At 42.2% G+C, this 17,043-nt stretch overlaps 1 protein-coding gene across 5 annotated transcripts in view; it reads left to right on the forward strand.

Moving 5' to 3' along the window:
* KIF13A (kinesin family member 13A) overlaps positions 1 to 17,043 on the forward strand; it is a 178,856-nt gene that overhangs the window by 60,530 nt on the left and 101,283 nt on the right. For all 5 annotated transcript variants that reach the window (XM_044295645.1, XM_044295648.1, XM_044295647.1 and 2 more), the window contains exon 4: positions 13,565 to 13,625. In XM_044295645.1, coding sequence (XP_044151580.1) covers positions 13,565 to 13,625 — 61 coding nt within the window. The remainder of the gene's footprint in view (positions 1 to 13,564; positions 13,626 to 17,043) is intronic.

The raw sequence follows: 17,043 nt of genomic DNA on the forward strand, positions 1-17,043 counted from the left end.
GGAGCAGGAGCAACACCCCCCCTGCTCCTAGAGGCAAATTTGCATATCATCAAAGTTAACATTTTGCAGTAACGGGGGCATCCATGAGCATAGGAATAGGGTCTACTGACATTAGCACATCGATAATGTCAGCCAGTTTAATAGGGTTAATTCTGGTGACAGAAACCCTTTAACGGTGACAGAACAAAAATACCTACACTTTTGAAAAATAAAAGCAGCTACATCGAAAATGTATGAAACCCTTATGGGACTCTGAATGCTTATACCATGAAATCGGGACAGAGGTCGGTGAAAACCTCACCTGCATGTGTTTGATAAGGGCGTACCTTTGTATCCAGAAGTCAATGAAGATCAGCCAGAGAAGAAAAACGCGTTGCTGGTATGTGCAGCACACACATCACTTAAATCCTCCTGGAATTTCGTGGGATGAGTCAAATTCTTTTCGGCAGCTGCTTCTCCATCAGGCATAATGGCAGAGACCACAGAGATTATTTTCTCCACTAAGAGAGCAAATATTTGTGACCTATAAGGATTCATTGGAGCTCCCCCTGCCCTTGTATAGTCCATGCAAAAATTCCACATCTTATCCAGCACCCAAGTACTAAATAGGTGTTGGAGACTTGTCTACTTAGATTTACAGTACCACAAGACCTGGGCACTTTAACTGGCGCAGTCTTTTTCAGAGCAAACAAGTTATTGCAAATGGGGCAAGCACGTGGTCCATATTTCTAAAAATGTTTTTGAGTGTCTGAGTTCCTCACCAAATCCTAGAATGGAGAGGCTATAGTGGTTTTTCCCCCTTTACATATCATTACTCCCGATCCACCTTTGTATACAGTCCTGCTGGTGGTGCCAATGGTCAGACTGCATCAGTCTATTAGTGATTTGAGATGATATGCCATTGCTTACTGTGATGGGAATACCCATGTAGGTTTAGCTCATTTTTTATGTATGTCCGACATGTGAGGTATGCATCAGACATGTACTATTTTTCTGACTATATGTGGAAAAGAGGTTGAGCGTGTAGACAAAGCGCCTAGACTAGAGTTTTAAATGAATAATGGATCCGTACATATCAAAAAGTATACAGTGTATACTCAAGAAAAATGTAAATGTAAACGTATTTACCAATTTTTCAGTGTATGCGCCCTCTGTATGCAAAAGATGAGATAAAAAATTAAGCCTTAGATGTAAATCATGAAGAAATATATGGCCAGGTCATGTTATGGTAAGATTTAAGGGGTCTTCCTGACTCCTGATATTGAAGACCTTTCCTTAGGATATCATCAATATCTGATCGTTGGTGTCCAACAGCCCGCACCCCACTGATCAGCTGTGGCCTCCAGTGCTGAAACTGGCACTTTGAATAGAACTAGGAGCACAGGTCCTTTCAAAGTTCAGCGGCCATTTGCTTCACTGGTACCTGAGTTGTAGTAACTCACTACGGCCACTACAGTTTAAACTGAGCTGTTCTTCCTCTTGCATTCAACAGCCAGAGAAGAACAGGATAGGTCATTAGTATCAGGAACTTGGAAACACCTTTAAGAGCTTTATTATGTTTAGTAGTGTATATAATTTTGTAATGTTTTTAAAATAAATTACCTTCTCTTTTTTGGGGTTATAAACTAGTCCTTTACATATCACAACTATCAAGTGCTATAGACTATAAACTTAATTCAGCTTTATTAATCTACATGTCCAGACAGGTTAATGGAGGGCTAAGACACAAGCACTATACATATGGAGGGAATGAATGGACTCTAAGCTGTTGTGCTTGGAATGCTCTCAGCTATGGCACTCACATGCTCCTTCTTTTTATAGATTGGCTCAACAGAAGGCAATTAACCAGGAGTTTCCTAAGCAGCCCCTGGTCGCTTATTTCTCCACTCCTGCTTGCTTTTGCACTATTTTATAATCCGTCTATTGTGACCCATATTTCTGCCTTTAGATTAAGTTGGCAAACAAGAGTATAAAATTCTCAGTGTCCTCTGAGGCCAGACCAACCAAGGCATTTCTGAGTGTTTAAAGGGGTTGTCCCACAAAAAACATCCTACAGTTTTCAAACCAACTCCTCGATCTGAACACTTTTGTTATTGCGTGTAATTAAAAATTTAGCATAGCCACTGAGTTATTCAATAAAATGTATCTGCATAGCGTCACCTGTTTATTTTTTTTACTTATTTCTTCGACCTGCTCACTGAAAAGGCTGCACATGCTCAGATTTATTCTTGTACTGCCTCATGGGATAACCCCTATAAGTAATGAAGTTGACCATTCCCTATCTATGACTCAGTCTTCCTGGATATCAACATGGATTCCAAAATTATTTATATATATATATATATATATATATATATATATATATAAAAAAAAAATTTTTCAGTGGCGGGTTCCCTTGATGATCGTCAGAGATTACCCGTAGTTATCTGCTACCTTCAGTTAAGAAATCAGACATTGATGATCCACAACTTGTATTTTACAATTGCTACTGTATGTTAGGGCCCCTTTACACAGGCCGAGAATCCGCCAGATAATCACTAATGATCATTCATAGGTATGTTCATTAGCGATTATCTGGCGGTGTAAAGGTGCATCCGATTACCCGATGAATGAGCGAAATGCTTGGTCATCGGATAAGATGCTCGTTTGTGTAGGCACCTAAATGGTCATTTGCCGGCAGCAGATCGCGCCATATAAAGAGCCTCTCCTGCCGGCAAACGAGTCTGTATGGGGACGAGCAATGGCATTAGTGATCACAGTAATTTATTTCTGTCTGATGTTCAAATGATGTCTGCATTTATAAAGCAAATGATGCTACTTCTGGTCTCCATAACCAGGGAGTCTAGTGTCCTAAAAGGCCATTGTGGTTATCCACAATAATGAAAATAGGGGCGTGGGAAGGAACAAGGAGCAGGCTCAGTTGGGAGTAAGTGTTCTTGAGAAGGCTCCCCCCTTAATGTGGTTGTGCCACCATTAAATATTATTTTAATATAATTTAACGTGAAAAACTAGTCACTTTTGTAATTTACATTCTGTTACAAAAATAATCCAATTACGAGATATTCTCTTTATTTCATTTTAATGTTGCCCCCTGGTGTTTAATCTGTATACTAATGTGCACATCCACCTACTGAGGTGGTCACACATGCCCAGTTCCATCCTTCAACTGCCACCAGCTGTATCTACTGTTAAAAGGTGTGACGGTTAGAGAAAGAGAGCTTCAGCAGAAAGGGCGTGCCTCCTGAGCTTTGATAGAGAGAGGAGAAAGTTAACTCTTCCTGAGATAGGACATACCCCTTAACCACTTAAGGAGCACAGGTTTATACCCCCCTAGTGACCAGGCCCTTTTTTACAAATCGGCACTCCACAACTTTAGCGGTTTATTGCTCGGTCATGCAACTTACCACCCAAATTAATTTTACCTCCTTTTCTTCTCACTAATAGAGCTTTCATTTGGTGGTATTTCATTGCTGCTGACATTTTTACTTTTTTTGTTATTAATCGAAATTTAACTATTTTTTTGCAAAAAAATGACATTTTTCACTTTCAGTTGTAAAATTTTGCAAAAAAAACGACATCCATATATAAATTTTTTGCAAAATTTATTGTTCTACATGTCTTTGATTTAAAAAAAATGTTTGGGTAAAAAAAAAAAATGGTTTGGGTAAAAGTTATAGCGTTTACAAACTATGGTACAAAAATGTGAATTTCCGCTTTTTGAAGCAGCTCTGACTTTCTGAGCACCTGTCATGTTTCCTGAGGTTCTACAATGCCCAGACAGTAGAAACCCCCACAAATGACCCCATTTCGGAAAGTAGACACCCGAAGGTATTCACTGATGGGCATAGTGAGTTCATAGAACTTTTTATTTTTTGTCACAAGTTAGCGGAAAATGATGATTTTTTTTTTTTTTTCTTACAAAGTCTCATATTCCACTAACTTGTGACAAAAAATAAAAACTTTCATGAACTCACTATGCCCATCACGAAATACCTTGGGGTGTCTTCTTTCCAAAATGGGGTCACTTGTGGGGTAGTTATACTGCCCTGGCAATTTAGGGGCCCAAATGTGTGAGAAGTACTTTGCAATCAAAATGTGTAAAAAATGGCCTGTGAAATCCGAAAGGTGCACTTTGGAATGTGTGCCCCTTTGCCCACCTAGGCGGCAAAAAAGTGACACACATCTGGTATCGCCGTACTCAGGAGAAGTTGGGGAATGTGTTTTGGGGTGTCATTTTACATATACCCATGCTGGGTGAGAGAAATATCTTGGCAAAAGACAACTTTTCCCATTTTTTTATACAAAGTTGGCATTTGACCAAGATATTTATCTCACCCAGCATGGGTATATGTAAAATGACACCCCAAAACACATTTCCCAACTTCTCCTGAGTACGGCGATACCAGATGTGTGACACTTTTTTGCAGCCTAGGTGGGCAAAGGGGCACATATTCCAAAATGCACCTTTAGGATTTCACCGGCCATTTTTTACAGATTTTGATTTCAAACTACTTCGCACACATTAGGGCCCCTAAATTGCCAGGGCAGTATAACTACCCCACAAGTGACCCCATTTTGGAAAGAAGACACCCCAAGGTATTCCGTGAGGGGCATGGCGAGTTCCTGGAATTTTTAATTTTTTGTCACAAGTTAGTGGAATATGAGACTTTGTAAGAAAAAAAAAGAAAAAAAGAAAAATCATCATTTTCCGCTAACTTGTGACAAAAAATAAAAAATTATAGGAACTCGCCATGCCCCTCACGGAATACCTTGGGGTGTCTTCTTTCCAAAATGGGGTCACTTGTGGGGTAGTTATACTGCCCTGGCATTCTAGGGGCCCTAATGTGTGGTAAGTAGTTTGAAATCAAAATGTGTAAAAAATGACCTGTGAAATCCGAAAGGTGCTCTTTGGAATGTGTGCCCCTTTGCCCACCTTGGCGGCAAAAAAGTGTCACACATCTGGTATCGCCGTACTCAGGAGAAGTTGGGGAATGTGTTTTGGGGTGTCATTTTACATATAACCATGCTGGGTGAGAGAAATATCTCTGCAAAAGACAACTTTTCCCATTTTTTTATACAAAGTTGGCATTTGACCAAGATATTTCTCTCACCCAGCATGGGTATATGTAAAATGACACCCCAAAACACATTCCCCAACTTCTCCTGAGTACGGCGATACCAGATGTGTGACACTTTTTTGCAGCCTAGATGCGCAAAGGGGCCCAAATTCCTTTTAGGAGGGCATTTTTAGACATTTGGATCCCAGACTTCTTCTCACGGTTTCAGGCCCCTAAAATGCCAGGGCAGTATAAATACCCCACATGTGACCCCATTTTGGAAAGAAGACACCCCAAGGTATTCAATGAGGGGCATGGCGAGTTCATCGAAATTTTTTTTTTGGGCACAAGTTAGCGGAAATTATTATTATTTTTTTTTTCTCACAAAGTCTCCCTTTCCGCTAACTTGGGACAAAAATGTCAATCTTTCATGGACTCAATATGCCCCTCACGGAATACCTTGGGGTGTCTTCTTTCCGAAATGGGGTCACATGTGGGGTATTTATTCTGCCCTGGCTTTTTAGGGGCCCTAAAGAGCGAGAAGAAGTCTGGAATATAAATGTCTAAAAAATGTTACGCATTTGGATTCCGTGAGCGGTATGGTGAGTTCATGTGAGATTTTATTTTTTGACACAAGTTAGTGGAATATGAGACTTTGTAAGAAAAAACAAACAAAAAAATATATATATTTCCGCTAACTTGGGCCAAAAAAATGTCTGAATGGAGCCTTACAGGGGGGTGATCAATGACAGGGGGTGATCAGGGAGTGTATATGAGGTGATCACCCCCCTGTCACTGATCACCCCCCTGTAAGGCTCCATTCAGACGTCCGTATGCGTTTTGCGGATCCGATCCATGGATGCGTGAATCCGTAAAACACATGCAGACGTCTGAATGGAGCCTTACACGGGGGTGATCATCCCATATAGACTCCCTGATCACCCCCCTGTAAGGCTCCATTCAGACGTCCGTATGCGTTTTACGGATCCGATCCATGGATGCGTGGATCCGTAAAACACATGCAGACGTCTGAATGGAGCCTTACAGGGGGGTGATCAATGACAGGGGGGTGATCAGGAAGTCTATATGGGGTGATCACCCCCCTGTCACTGATCACCCCTCTGTAAGGCTCCATTCAGACGTCCGTATGTGTTTTGCGGATCCGATTCATAGATGCGTGGATCCGTAAAACACATACGGACATCTGAATGGAGCCTTACAGTGGGGTGATCAATGACAGGGGGTGATCAGGGAGTGTATATGGGTGATCACCCGCCTGTCATTGATTCCCCCCCTGTAAGGCTCCATTCAGACGTCCGTATGTGTTTTGCGGATCCGATCCATGTATCCGTGGATCCGTAAAAATCATACGGACGTCTGAATGGAGCCTTACAGGGGGGTGATCAATGACTGAGGTGATCAGGGAGTCTATATTGGTGATCACTCCTCTGTCATTGATCACCCCCCTGTAAGGCTCCATTCAGACGTCCGCATGTCTTTTGCGGATCCGATCCATGTATCAGTGGATCCGTAAAAATCATACGGACGTCTGAATGGAGCCTTACAGGGGGGTGATTAATGACAGGGGGGTGATCAATGACAGGGAAGTGATCAGGAAATCTATATGCGTGATCACCCCCTTGTCATTGATCACCCCCCTGTAAGGCTCCATTCAGACGTCCGTATGCGTTTTGCGGATCCGATCCATGTATCCGTGGATCCGTAAAAATCATACGGACCTCTGAATGGAGCCTTACAGGGGGGTGATCAATGACAGGGGGGTGATCAGGGAGTCTATATGGGCTGATCAGTGGTTTATAAAGGGTTAATAAGTGACGGGGGGGGGGGGGTAGTGTAGTGTAGTGTAGTGGTGTTTGGTGCTACTTTACTGACCTACCTGAGTCCTCTGGTGGTCGATCCTAACAAAAGGGACCACCAGAGGACCAGGTAGCAGGTATATTAGACGCTGTTATCAAAACAGCGTCTAATATACCTGTTAGGGGTTAAAAAAATCACATCTCCAGCCTGCCAGCGAGCGATCGCCGCTGGCAGGCTGGAGATCCACTCGCTTACCTCCCGTTCCTGTGAGCGCGCGCGCCTGCGTGCGCGCGTTCACAGGAAATCTCGGCTCACGCGAGATGACGCCAATTGGCGTTAGCGTAGCCTGGGAGAGCCGCCGCAATGACGCCTTTCGGCGTTAGCGCGGCGCCAAGTGGTTAAGCTGAAATCCATGTGAGCTACAAGGCTAGTTCTAGATTTGTTAGAAAGAGATTGTTGTACTATATGATGTCTGATTTTCATTTTTTACATCAGTCATGGCATAACACCTTTAACCCCTTAAGGACTTAGGACGTACCGATACGCCATGTTTGCCGAGTCCTTAAGGACCCATGATGTACTGGTATGTCCTAACTTTAAAACTACATTGCGGCGCGGCGGGAGTTAATCGGAACAGGATGTCGGCTAAAATCATTCAGCGAGCATCCTGTCACAACGCCGGGGGGGGGGGGGGGGTCCGTGTCGGCGATCACCGCAAACCACAGGTCAGTTCAGACCTGCGGTTTGCAGTTTTACCTTATCCGGCGGGCGGCGGTGCCATCGGGTCCCCATGCGGCTGTAGGGGGTACCCGATGGCATGGAAGGCAGCACGATGCCTTCCTTAGGCATCTGCACTGCCTTTCGGTGACCAGCCTGTGTGACCCTGGATCTCACAGGCCGGAAGCTGTATGAGTAATACACACAGTACTACTCATACAGCCAATGCATTCCAATACAGAAGTATTGGAATGCATTGTAAAAGGGATTAGACCCCCAAAAGTTGAAGTCCCAAAGTGGGACAAAAAAATAAAGTAAAAAAAAAGTTGAAAAAATAAAGTCCCCCCCCCCCCCCCAAAAAAAATTTTTTTAAGTATCAAGTAAAAATGAACAAAAACGTAATTTTGCCCAAATAAAGTAAAAAAAAATTGGTAAAAAGTAGACATATTGGGTATCGCCGCGTCACCTCATCCCGCAAAAAATTAGCCCCTACCTGAGACAATCGCCCAAAAAAATAAAAAAACTATGGCTCAGAATATGGAGACACTCAAACATCATTTTTTTTGTTTTAAAAAAGCTGTTATTGTGTAAAACTTACATAAATAAAAAAAAGTATACATATTAGGTATCGCCGCGTCCGTATCGACCAGCTCTATAAAAATATCACATGACCTAACCCCTCAGATGAACACTGTAAAAAACAAAACAAAAAAACTGTGCTAAATAAACAATTTTTTTGTCACCTTACTTCACAAAAAGTGTAATAGCAAGCGATCAAAAAGTCATATGCACCCCAAAATAGTGCCAATAAAACCGTCATCTCATCCCGCAAAAATCATACTCTACCCAAGGTAATCGCCCAAAAACTGAAAACATTATGTCTCTCAGACTATGGAAACACTAAAACATGATTTTTTTTTTTTAAAAAAGAAATCATTGTGTAAAACTTGCATAAATAAAAAAAAATCATACATATTAGGTATCGCCGCATCCGTGACAACCTGGTCTATAAAAATATCACATGATCTAACCTGTCAGATGATTGTTGTAAATAACAAAAAATAAAAAAACTGTGCCAAAACAGCTATTTCTTGTTACCTTGCCTCACAAAAAGTGTAATATAGAGCAACCAAAAATCATATGTACCCTAAACTAGTACCAACAAAACTGCCACCCTATCCCGTAGTTTCTAAAATGGGGTCACTTTTTTGGTGTTTCTTCTCTAGGGGTGCAAATGGGACATGGTGTAAAAAAAAACAGTCCAGCAAAATCTGCCTTCCAAAAATCGTATGGCATTCTTTTCCTTCTGCGCCCTGCCATGTGTCCGTACAGCAGTTTACGACCACATGGGGTGTTTCTGTAAACTACAGAATCAGGGCCATAAATATTGAGTTTGGTTTGGGTGTTAATCCTTGCTTTGTTACTAGGAAAGATGGATTCAAATGGAAAATTTGCCCAAAAATTGAAATTCAGAAATTTCATCTCTATTTTCCATTAATTCTTGTGGAACACCTAAAGGGTTAACAACGTTTGTAAAATCAGTTTTGAATACCTTGAGGGGTGTAGTTTCTTAGATGGGGTCACTTTTATGGAGTTTCTACTTTCGTGGTGCATCAGGGGGGCTTCAAATGGGACATGGTGTAAAAAAAAAAACAGTCCAGCAAAACCTGCCTTCCAAAAACCATATGGCATTCTTTTCCTTCTGCGCCCTGCCATGTGCCCGTACAGCGGTTTACGACCACATATGGGGTGTTTCTGTAAACTACAGAATCAGGGCAATAAATATTGAGTTTGGTTTGGGTGTTAACCCTTGCTTTCTAACTGGAAAAAAATTATTCAAATGGAAAAATCTGCCCAAAAAGTGAAATTTTGAAATTGTGTCTCTATTTTCCATTAATTCTTGTGGAACACCTAAAGGGTTAACGACGTTTGTAAAATCAGTTTTGAATACCTTGAGGGGTGTAGTTTATAGAATGGGGTCATTTTTAGGTGGTTTCTATCATGTAAGCCTCGCAAAGTGACTTCACACCTGAACTGGTCCCTAAAAATTGTTTTGCTTCTAAACTTCTAAGCCTTGTAACATCCCCAAAAAATAAAATATCATTCCCCAAATGATCCAAACACGAAGTAGACATATGGGGAATGTAAAGTAATATCTATTTTTGGAGGTATTACTATGTATTATAGAAGTAGAGAAATTGAAACTTGGACATTTGCAATTTTTTACAAATTTTTGGTAAATTTTGTATTTTTTTATAAATAAAAATTAATTTTTTTTACTTCATTTTACCAGTGTCATGAAGTACAATATGTGACGAAAAAACTATTTCAGAATGGCCTGGATAAGTCAAAGCGTTTTAAAGTTATCAGCACTTAAAGTGACACTGGTCAGATTTGCAAAAAATGGCCAAGTCCTTAAAGTGAAATAAGGCTGAGTCCTTAAGGGGTTAAACAGAGTGCCTGAGTGTCTCAGCCTCAATGGACTAATATGTGTCATCAGGACAGGCCCTAGGCTTTGTGGGATACTTGTCTGTAGTTCCAGGGTTTAAGGGGTCTGGGAGTCTCCCCAGAATTTCACCATGGCCATGCCATTACAATAGCCAGGCCTTCTGAGACTGTGATAGATGGAAGCAGACCTATAGAAAGATGATCTCTGTTGACCTCCGTTCTTGTGCCTTGTTAGAGCTACTCATCTACTGGCTCAGCGAGCGGCCAGTTCTTGAACAATGGATGTCTCATGTAATTTTATGAGATTTTTACATAAGGGACTGCTCATTCAGTAAAAGACCGAAATGTTAAAGGGAATCTGTCACCTCCTTTTACCATTTTAAGCTGGCACCATCGCTATGTTGACTAAAGTACCTTATTTCCAGGACTCTTCTTTTTACTTTATTTCGCTTTGTAGTTTTGATATAAAAGCGATTTTTATATTATGCTAATTAGGGTCCAAGGTGCCCAGAGGGGCGTTTTTTTTCACTCTCCGGTGCCCAGTGATGCCCCCCTGAAGTGCCCAAGAACGCCTCCTGATCATCAAATAACCTCCCACAGCCCGGCAAACGGTTCCATCCCCTCCCCATGTCATAGTGTACCTTATAGAAATGCCCAGTCCTTCTTCCTGTCTGCGGCCAGAAAACTCGCGCAGGCGCAGTACCGCCTGCGGCCTGCGCAATCATCAACCTCCTGAGGGCAACAGCCTCAAAAGTCTCACTGGGCATGCGCCGAGCCCAGTGATGTGACCTGAGCGCTGTTGCCCTCAGGACGTTGATGATCGCGCAGGCCGCAGGCGGTACTGCTCCTGCGCGAGTTTTCTGGCCGCAGACAGGAAGGACGGGGCATTTCTATAAGGTACACTATGACGTGGGGAGGGGGCGGAACCGTTTGCCGGGCTGTGGGAGGTTATTTGATGATCACGAGGCGTTCATGGGCACTGCAGGGGGGCGTCACTGGGCACCAGAGAGTGAAAAAAAATGCCCCTCTGGGCACCTTGGACCCTAATTAGCATAACATAAAAATCGCTTTTATATCAAAACTACTAAAGGAAATAAAGTAAAAAGAAGAGTCCTGGAAATAAGGTACTTTAGTCAACATAGCGATGGTGCCAGCTTAGAATGGTAAAAGGAAGCGACAGATTCCCTTTAATCAAAAGATCTTTGGAAAATGTCCAGATATTCGCTGTAACATACTCTGGCGGTCCCATATGTCATTGCTTTCTATTGGGATTCAGTTTCAGATGTGTGACTTTAGTTCTTTGTGAAATACTCCTCCAGCTTTATAAGTGAAACCAGAGAGAAAAGCTAGTCTTAGCGCATTGTAAATTTTTACATATTTTACACCTATTTATTGCAACAAGCCAGCATGTTTTTTTTGTTTTGTTTTTTAAAGAGCTTGTCCATGTTTTTAAACCTTATGTCTGAGCTAACCTCTTCAGATTGTGGGAATTTCTGTTCTGCTTTTGTCTTGCTTTCCCTGACCCTTGCATTAGGTTTCAACCACAAGGGGCCCTTGGAGGGATGTATTAAATGTTTTTCAAGGACCCAGTGGTTCTACTGTAGGAGAAAGTTTGAAATATCCTTAAAACTCCTCAGTTGCGGGGATTGGTCTCACAGAAACCAAGTCACGTGATGCTCCTCGACTGAAAATCCAGCTTGCTCCAGCATCATGTCCTTCAGGGCCAGACCTTTTCCTTTGCTAAGTGTAGATGCAGAATGGAGAGGAATAGTTCTGGCCCTGTCCACAGAAGAAGTGACTTCTCGTCCATAGCCCATAGCTTCTCGTCCATTACTTGAAACCTGGTAAAGGACATGATAGACATCCATAGAAACTAGATTTTGAGAAGAGGAGCGTCACATGACCAGGTTCCCAGACGGCTGATTCACACAACTTCAGAATGGTAGGTATATCACAAGCTTTCTCCTACAGGTGTGTACTATATAATTGAGGTGGCCAGTGGGTCCTGGAAAAAAACTTAAGATTGGCATTTCAGATTTTTTTTAATAGGAAAGCTTGTTGGCATATGATGCACAATAATTATTAAAGAGAATCTGCCAGATGTTTTGACCATGCTAAGCTTTTGACAAATTGAGGTAGGGGCTGGGGAAAGCAGTACAAACATAACTTATGTGGTGCTTTTCTCAAAAGGAGTAGTGCGAATATGAACTTTTATTCATCCAAATTCTCTGCATTGAGCTGCATTAAAGCCCCCCTTTGCTCAGAGTGACAGCTGAAATAGTCTCCTGGTTGGATACTACAGCTTTAACCCAGTGCAGATATGAGGAGCTGTGAAGCAGCTCAATTCAGAGAGCACTTCACAGTAAAGCTCCAACCCGGGTTTGCAGTTTCATCTTTTGACAGAATAAAACTTCCTATTTACACTACTCCTGATGAGAAAAGCTCCACAAATGGCATTTATCATATAGACAAAGTTAAGAGCAGGCACTTGCTAATGTATTCTAATTGTCCATATTGCCTCCTTTCCTGGCTTAATTAACTCCTCGTATCCAGGGTGTAAGACCACCCTGCATTCCAGCAGCAGTGGCCATGCTTGCACATTTTAGGAAAAGACGTCTACCTCTCTGGAGGCTGGGACTGTAGGAGTGTGCATAGACTGGTGCTTTTTCCTATTTAATTGATTGCAGGGTGGTCATAACCCTCTTACCAGTTTTGGCAGATCCTTCATGTGCCATATAATGATTTATGGTGTAATATGCGCCATTTTTCCCACCCACTACCCACCCATTTTTACAAAAGTGCTGAGTGAGTCTGAAGAGGGGGCAAAAATTTCAATTTTTGGGGCAAAACGTGATTTATTCAGCTTCAGCTAGATACATTTCCCCAATTAATTCATTACTTGTTGGTTCTTGCGAATAAAATGTGTAATTTTAGGTGAAAATAGTTTACAATCCTTGTTTAGTGATCATCACTTTAGTAATTACAAAAAGGGAATATTTGCTTTGTGAATTACATTTTGCTACATACATTTGTAAACTACTTCCGCACGTTGCTGTTTGTGTTCCCGGGTGCTTTATTGCTGATTTATCAGGTCCATTCCAGTCCCCTTTTGTACCACCTGACCCACATTCCGTCTCTCCAAATCCTACTACATCGGCCATGTGGACCAGATGCTTTATGTGATTCCCATAGGCTAGGATAGAGCGAGAGACTGACACCTGCTCCACACAGCTGATGCTGTAGGATTTAGAGAGTCAAAGCATGGGTCACGTGCTTGTCTGTTGCTGCCAAAGGCGGACTTTGATACATTCTGAGACTAAACTAAGTGGCATTGAAATCAATGGGATTCTTTTTGACCCCTTTCTCAATTTATTTTGGTAAAGAGAGGCTATAGCACCCTGTTTCTTACCGATTTGAACTACTGAAATGCTCATCCATTGGAATCAAATCTGCCAGTTTTATGTAGCACAGCCAGCTGCACTAGCAAATGCTCGCCTTACATTGTCATTTTCTCATCTTTCTAGGTATTTGCATTCGATTACTGCTTCTGGTCGATGGATGAGAAAAACACTGAAAAATATGCAGGTATAACCTCTTATTTTAACGTCGCACAGAATAAAATTATTATTGGATTATATGGAAATAATAGAAACATGATAGAATCAAAATATGCAGATAACTCAAATGTAATACGATGAAAGCAAACTCTGCATACCTGTATGTATTTTCCTTGAATTATCTGTTTTCGTTATGCTATGGGTATATAACATTGCAATGATATGCACACCTTAAAGGGGTTATCCAAGCCTGGAAATTCACCCCCTCATATGACCAGGCACCCAACACTGATTCTACTTACCTGGCTCCCCGGTGCCTGCGCCGGTCCTGGTCCTTGCATGGTCATTTCTGCTTCTCCTTGTGCGTGGATGAAAACATCTGGTGTGGGGGTGGGGGGCAGCTAATGGCAGGCGGTGACGGGGACAAGCCTACCTAGCAACCCCAACTGTCCACCACCACCCCCCGACACCGGGATGTCACCAGGATGAGCTTCCTTAAAATGGACACTTCTATCACAATTATATATATATGACATATTAACAACCTACTGTGAATACTAATATGTAAAAGTCACTCAATGTATTCCACTTCCTATCATGGCTCTACAAACTCGCTAAATTTTGTCATTCAGACCCTCACTGTGGCCAGAAAGAGCACCCCTGTAGTGACTCAATAAGAGCATTGGACATTACCCTAATCCATATAGGCATATTTATGTAGGCCTATCAAGAAAACATTAGAGCTGGCATTGGGTTATCCCACTTCTATACCTACTATTATCATGAGAATTACTTTTCAGATAACATCTTCCCCTCACAGCAACAATGAACTGATAATGGATTATCTGTCTGTGTAGGAGGTTTTATTATGTACCCTGACTGCTACAGAAGAACAGTATTTTGTACTGAATGTTCAGTCGTATAGCACTGCCGAAATGAAAAAAGGACAGCAAAACATAAAAAAAAAAGTTTTCTAGGAATATTGAGTTCCAAAAAATACCCCTTTCTGGTAGAAATGCCCTTTAAAAATGGTCTGCTATATGCAGAAATTTTTTTAGGACATTACTCTGCCCCTTTTAATAGCCCTCACCCTGTTTCCTGGGTGCTCGACCCCCTTTCTCACAGTTCCACACCCCGCTCTATGCATGTTTGTCCTCCGGAGTTGCCAGCCCTGTATATATATAAAGTACCTGGAATGCTGCTTTCTGGGAGAAACCAGCCCTCCAATGCTATTCCTGGGAGATTTGCCACCTTCTCCAGAAGGTCTTGTCCTTTTCCGGAAGCCTCCTGGACATTCGAGGAGAGTTTGCAAGTATGTTCGTATCCAAGTGTAACTGGTGGCTGCAATTACAACCATGTAATGTTCCCTAATATTTCCGCTGTTACCACTACTCCCTTTCAGAAGCGCCATTTGTGTGGTCTGGTCAGGTAGGCTGTCATTGACAGTAGGACAATCTGGGTCTCTAATGTGGAGCTTGTTACAGTTAACACCAAAGGGGACATGTATCAAGACTGGTGTAAAGTAGAACTGGCTTAGTTGCCCATAGCAACCAATCAGATTCCACATTTCATTTTTCACAGCTCTTTTGGTGGAATCTGATTGCTTGCTATGGGCAACTAAGCCAGTTCTCCTTTGCACCAGTTTTGTTGAATCTCCCCCAAAGTGTTCATAAAAGTTTCTGCTGTTCTAAAGCCATTTACTAGTTATTTTCTATATACCTGAAGGGTGAATGGCCATATATTTGGCGCAGGTGCACCCACCATACTTCCTCTGGCTGGGTAAAAAGACAAGAATATGAAATGGTACACATAGCAGTTTCCTATTGTATTTCTCAAGTCCTTGAGGCTGTCTACAAGATGAACAGTATCGAGATAATCTTCTTTTCCTAGCGGTTGCAGTCCTCGCTCTGAACTGAGATCTAGAAAACCATTATTGAGCGTGTGCGGTATTTCTGGTCAGGCAGTGGTTGGGCCTTTGGTCTCATACTAGAAATAAGTCATCCTCACGTTTCTATCTTGGTTCATGAAGGAGGAGTTATAATGAGCTCCGTCCATATAAATCACTAGGCATGTTTTATACTGGGAGTACTTGTCCGGTATATTTATTAGTTATGTGTCACTATTAGACCTTGACCGTGAGTTTGGAAATGTTCCTAAGTTATATATTGGAGTATACGAGCAGGACATCTATCTCAGGATGGAGCAGTATAAGTAAGAGCAGGCCTACACGACTGCTCTCCATCTGTATAAATACTGTAGATTGGCAGCAGGCCTCGCCGGCCTCTGGTTTTTATTACACAATTAATAAAAGTCCTGCCGTTTCTGAGAATAGTATGAGAACAGTCATTGTGGCTGACTGAGAAAGTACTTTTTATCTTCATTTCATGGTGGCTCAGTGGTTAGCACTGGTGCCTTGCCCTGGGGTCCTAGGTTCGAATCCAACCAAGGACAACATCTGCATGGAGTTTGTATGTTCTTCCCGTGTTTGCGTGGGTTTCCTCCCACACTCCAAAGACATACTGATAGGGAACTTAGATTGTCAACCCCATTGGGGACCGCTTGATGATGATGTCTGTAAAGCGCAGCGGAATATAGTAGCGCTATATAAGTACATAAAATAAATAAATAAAATTTAGTGAATCAGGAAAGAGGAGAAAGCTGCTGCCAGACATCTGCGTTGGTCGCATGTTCATATGTGCCCTCGTTGCTGCTAAAAAGTATGTTTTAGCATATGCAAATGAGCCACTAGGAGCAACGGGGGCGTTGCTGTTACTCCTAGAGGCTCGTTCTCTCTGCAACTGCCGCGCATTCTCCACTTTGATTGTCAGGGCCAGGCAGTGAAAATGTCATCAGGCCTGGCCCTGTCAATCAAAGTACAGAAGGTGCAGCAGTTGCAGAGAGAACGAGCCTCTAGGTGTAATAGCAACGCCCCCGTTGCTCCTAGAGGCTCATTTGCATATATTAAAGGGAACCTGTCATCAACTTCATGCTATTCTCACTGAGGGCAGCATAAAATAGTGACAGAAATGCAGATTTCAGCGGTGTGTCACTCATGAGCTAAAAGTAAGTGGTTGCTGAGAACCAGCATCTTAATCATTGCAGCCCAGGCCTTGAGAAGAGTCAAATCTACCTGAGAAGAGTCCTGGTTATTATAATCTCCTGCTCTCTCACCCATCTGCTGATGATTGGCAGTTCTCTCCTAGAGAGAAAGGGAGACAACTAGGTAGAAGACTGTCAGTCATCAGCAGGTGGGCAGGAGAGCAGGAATTCATGAATAACCAGGACTCTTCTCAGGTGGCCGGGACTCTTTTCCAGGCCCAGTCTGCAATGATTGATGTTGGTTCTCGGCAACCAGTTACTTTTAACTTATAAATGACAGACCGCTGAAATCAACCTGTCTCTACTTTATTCTGCTGTTGGTATGGGCAGCATAAAGTTAATGACAG

Source organism: Bufo gargarizans, chromosome 5 (assembly GCF_014858855.1).
Source record: "Bufo gargarizans isolate SCDJY-AF-19 chromosome 5, ASM1485885v1, whole genome shotgun sequence".
In the NCBI taxonomy this organism is placed as follows: Eukaryota; Metazoa; Chordata; class Amphibia; order Anura; family Bufonidae; genus Bufo; species Bufo gargarizans.